Raw genomic sequence first — 4547 nt, 5'->3', positions numbered from 1 at the left:
GGATTGGTCTCCTAGATGGCTAGTCCATATTTATCAAATCTCAGCTGAAATATGACTTCTTCTTCAGAAAGATCTTCCCTGAGCATTTACCAAAATGAAGTCACCTCTCCCTGTATTATTTTTTATGTTAAGACCCAGTTTTTCTCCCTCATAGAATTGATTGCAATAGTAGTGTTACTGGTATTTTTAAGATCACCTTCACTAGTAGGATGTAAGTTCTGAAAACAGTGAGACCATTACTTTTCTGTTCATAATTTTATCTCCAGTGCCTACCTAGCCCAAAATATGACACATAGTAGGTGTTTAAAAATATGTGGTGAGTGAATGACTGACTGACTGAATGAATAATATTCTGAGCTGAAATCTCTTTTGCCACATTAATGTCTTCACTGCAAGAAAGAGAGGATGGGCAAGGATTTAGGAAAGCTGGTATGCCTTTGAATTTGGAGGCATTTAAAGACTATACCTGTAAATCAAAAGGGAAAAATCAAGCTTATTCATTATTAACTAATGAGACTTAGAATTGAATGATAAAAATCTAATGATGCTAATTTCAGTTCTGAATGCTGGCTGCCAGTCTCTGAAGACAGGGTAAAATGGTAAGTAATAGGACACTGAAGCTTAATCCCCCAATTAGGAAGCAGTCATCACCCCCAGGGACAACTCCACTTGCTGATTGATTTTCTTTACGCAGTATAATTATATTCAGTACCACCTTAGGCTCCCTGAATGTCCTGGAGATCCCCACTAGAGGTGGACCTTCCTTGACACAAGCCCAGTGTATTAACAATTTATATTAGCACAAAGGATAAATTATGGAGGAATTCTTTCATGTCACAGAAGCATTTTTAATGAGTTCTTTGAATAGGCAGTTCCCCGAGTAGATTTAAAATAGGATTTCATTTACAAAAATATGACTTAATTGTAACCTTTTAGGGACATGTTGTCATCACCCCAAGCAAAGCAGCAAAGATGGCTTTGCTCTAGTTCCTGGCCGCAGACTGAGCCTTCAGCCTACAACACCAGCTGAACCAAGCCCCTACCTCTGGCCTCGCATTTACCTCTAAGTTAGGCCACAGCACAAATTGATTGTTAATTCTATTGCATGGCTCAAGCACGAAGACCAGACAACCATTTCACAAATTTGGGTCTTTGAGCGTGGTGGGGGAGGTATGCTTGTGGGGATGGGGGAGGTGTCTTCATGACTCACTGCTAACCCATCCCTGCTACTGGAGAAAAATAACTCTAAATGCACATCCTACTGCTTGTGAGTCAGGAATGTCATTTTCATTTATGAAGGATGGAACATTATTTTTCTCTAACATTTCAAGTGAATAACTTTACATACATTTTCCCCTCAATTTCCATAGGAATTTGATGCCATGGAAGCAATCAGCTACATGTCCCCAGAGCCTGGCAGAAACTCTTATTTTTCTTACAGGTACTTTAAGATCAATAGTTTTGAATTCCCCTCCTCCCTCCAATTACATTCCTGGTGAAACCCACCCTGATTTAGGGGTCTGGGGGGAGATGGGGTGATGTGAATTCCAGTGTTATTTTATAATTTTAGAGTCACATTTCCATTGAGTCTTAAAAGCTGAGTTTCAGGAGTTGAGAGACGCTTTCTTGCCATGTCCCCATTAAGACATGTTTGCCTCCCACTGTGAGACTCCCAAAGGTAGATTCATCACCGGTTATGTCAAGGAAAAGAGTGGAAAAGAGCAAAAGAGATATCCTCTCTGTTAACTCTCCAGGGCATAGTTTCTGATTTCTCTGTGGCTATTAGGTAAATACACCTAGTAGAACAAAACAGAAAATTTATTCCCGACGAGAAAAACCAGGGTCTTTGAGTTTTATAATATATGACATATCCGATGGTGTTACCCACCTCCAGTAGCATGGCTCTTTTTCCAACTGGCTATGTCTCTCCTTTCCTCAGGTCTAATGCGTGAATCTCACAGATATGGGTAATCTGACCACAATCAAAGAATTCCTCCTGCTGGGATTCGGGAGTCTCCACGGGTTACAGTTTTTTCTTTTTGGGCTATTTCTGGGAATGTATGTAGTGACTTTGCTGGGGAACCTTCTTATCCTTATCGTCATTTCTCTTGATCGTAACCTCCAAACCCCCATGTACTTCTTTCTGTCCAATTTCTCCTTCCTTGAGATCTGGTACACTACCTCTATTGCTCCTAAGATGCTGCAGACCCTTCTCTTCGGTCCCAGGGTGATTTCTTTTGTGGGCTGTGTGGTCCAGTTTTACTTCTTCGGCTCCATGGCAGTAGTTGAGTGCTTCCTTCTGACCGCCATGTCTTACGACCGCTACCTTGCCATCTGCAGCCCCCTGCAGTACCCATCGCTCATGAACCTCCACACGTGTGTCCTGCTTGCAGGCGGGTCTTGGCTGGGTGGCTTCCTAACGCCTGTGGTCACTGTTGCCATGACTTTTCAGCTGCCATTCTGTGCAACCTATAAGATCGACCACTTCTTCTGTGACCTGGCCCCTGTGCTGAAGCTGGCCTGCTCTGATACTGAGACCGTGGAGAAAACCACCTTCCTCCTGGCCTCCTTCGTCACCATGGTGCCCTTCTTACTCACCGTAGCCTCCTATATGCACATTGTGGCTGCTGTCCTCAGGATTCCATCAGCTGCAGGAAAGCAACGAGCCTTCGCCACCTGCTCCTCCCACCTCACAGTGGTCACTCTGTACTACGGAACACTGGGAACAGTGTATGCCATCCCCACAGCAACCCAGACTGCTGTCCTGAACAAGATCTTCTCCTTGTTCTACACTGTGGTCACTCCCATGGTCAACCCCATCGTGTACAGCCTGAGAAACAAGGATGTTCAAGAGGCAGTGAGACGGCTTATGAGTCAGTGGGCATCTGCTAAGGGGAGCTCAGGGCCCCCACCACCCCCAGGGAGTCTTTTTGTTCTCAGAACAGCCTGGGCTTCTATGAAGGACGCCAAGCACTAGGCTGAGTACTTGGGGGCTCAGCCCACTGCTGCTCCCTCCTTCAAGGGAAAGAGCCAACAGCGTAGGAACCCTCCCTGAATCCTTACAGACCTAATGTCCATGGGAATTCCAGGTTAATCCTTGCATGGTAAAATAAGTTTGTCAGACAAGTGACTCTCTCGAGCTCTTCTACCACGCCTCTTAGAGGAAAGTTCAAAAACACCCAAATTTGCTTGCTACAAAAGTCTATCTCTCTGTCTTTGTCTTTGTCTCTCTTGCTGTGTGTGTGTGATAGAAATATCTGCTGATGTTAAGGTTTTTGGTTTCATTATGTGCATGTGCCCAATGTGCCCATGTGTATGCACACACACACGCACACACCTCTACATACACACACAGCCACCATACCCTTCTCCTACAAACTTAGGTGCTTTCCACTGTGCCTCAGGGTTTATGCACATTCATCCTGCCTACTGTTGTTTCTTAGATTGTCTGTCTCTCCGCTATCAGAATCATGTCTAAAATCGTAGAGCAGCTATTGACTGTTCTACTCATTTGAACAGGTAGTTAATCAAGCCCCTTGAAGACTGGAATAACATCATCCCTATTACTCTTGATGCCCCCTATCACTGTGCTCTACACAGACACAAGATAATTATTTGTTGATTGAATGAATCAATGACTAATCAAAGCAGTGGAGGCTTGGTGGATGAAGAGAGTTTAAAACAAGTCACTTTTTTTTCTGGCCTCTCCTCCTCATTTTTCTCCTCATGGTCATAGACATCCCCAACTCTCCCCACAGGCTGCTCTGACTGAGCCCCCTTATCTTGCTCCTTGCTATGCCCCCTCATCCACCTTCCCCACAGTGGCCAGATGTATCTTCCTAAAACCCACACCTGACACTATACTTTCACAGTTTATCACTCTCTGTGGTTCTCCAGTGCCCCTGAAAAGGAGTCAGAGCTCCTCCTCCTGACTTGTGGCCACCTCTTGACCTCACCCCTCACCAGTCTCCTTCTCTCCCTCTGTGCTCCAGCCACACCAAACACCTCGAATAGAGTTGGAGACCCTCTAAAGGGAAGATCCCCTGCTCACCATGTATCTCCCACAGCATCTAGATCCAGAGCAGCACAAAAAAAGTAGTTGCTCAAATAAGATGTCTTAAATTGAATAAGTAATGGGACCCTCACCTCCCTTTCCTCTTTGTTTCCACTTATTGGCTTCTAGCACTTTGGCTTGAGGAAAAGGCAATCTTGATTGGCTGTCAGTGATGTGTGTGTGTGTGTGTGTGTGTGTGTGTGTGTGTGTGTGTTGTCTTTACCTATTTCACCTGCCTGCCCTCCAGGTAGGCACCACACAGGAGCACAGATAGACTCCTTCCCCCCAAAAAAACCTCCTTCTGTAATACGAGTTAAAGAATGCCAAGTGGTTTGGGAAACACTTTCCCAGCTGGTTCTTCCTACTCCCTTCCTGACCACCCACAGAGTTCCCTCTTGTATAGGGTCTAATTGTCTCTAATCTAGCTTTAACTTCTTGTAATTACCCTCAATTAGAAAATAGAGCCTGCAGAACACACTCCTTGTGGTTAAGA

At 44.8% G+C, this 4547-nt stretch overlaps 1 protein-coding gene across 1 annotated transcript; it reads left to right on the top strand.

The window, feature by feature from the left end:
• Positions 1 to 1963: 1963 nt before the first annotated feature.
• On the top strand, positions 1964 to 2977 carry LOC133052603 (olfactory receptor 6N1-like). The gene has a single exon (XM_061137534.1). It carries the CDS (start codon positions 1964 to 1966, stop codon positions 2975 to 2977), a length of 1014 nt encoding a protein of 337 aa, XP_060993517.1.
• The last annotated feature ends 1570 nt before the right edge of the window (positions 2978 to 4547 follow it).

Source organism: Dama dama, chromosome X (assembly GCF_033118175.1).
Source record: "Dama dama isolate Ldn47 chromosome X, ASM3311817v1, whole genome shotgun sequence".
Lineage (NCBI taxonomy): Eukaryota > Metazoa > Chordata > Mammalia > Artiodactyla > Cervidae > Dama > Dama dama.
Note: the sequence above shows the minus strand (reverse complement) of the source record. Positions and strands in the feature narration are given on the sequence as shown.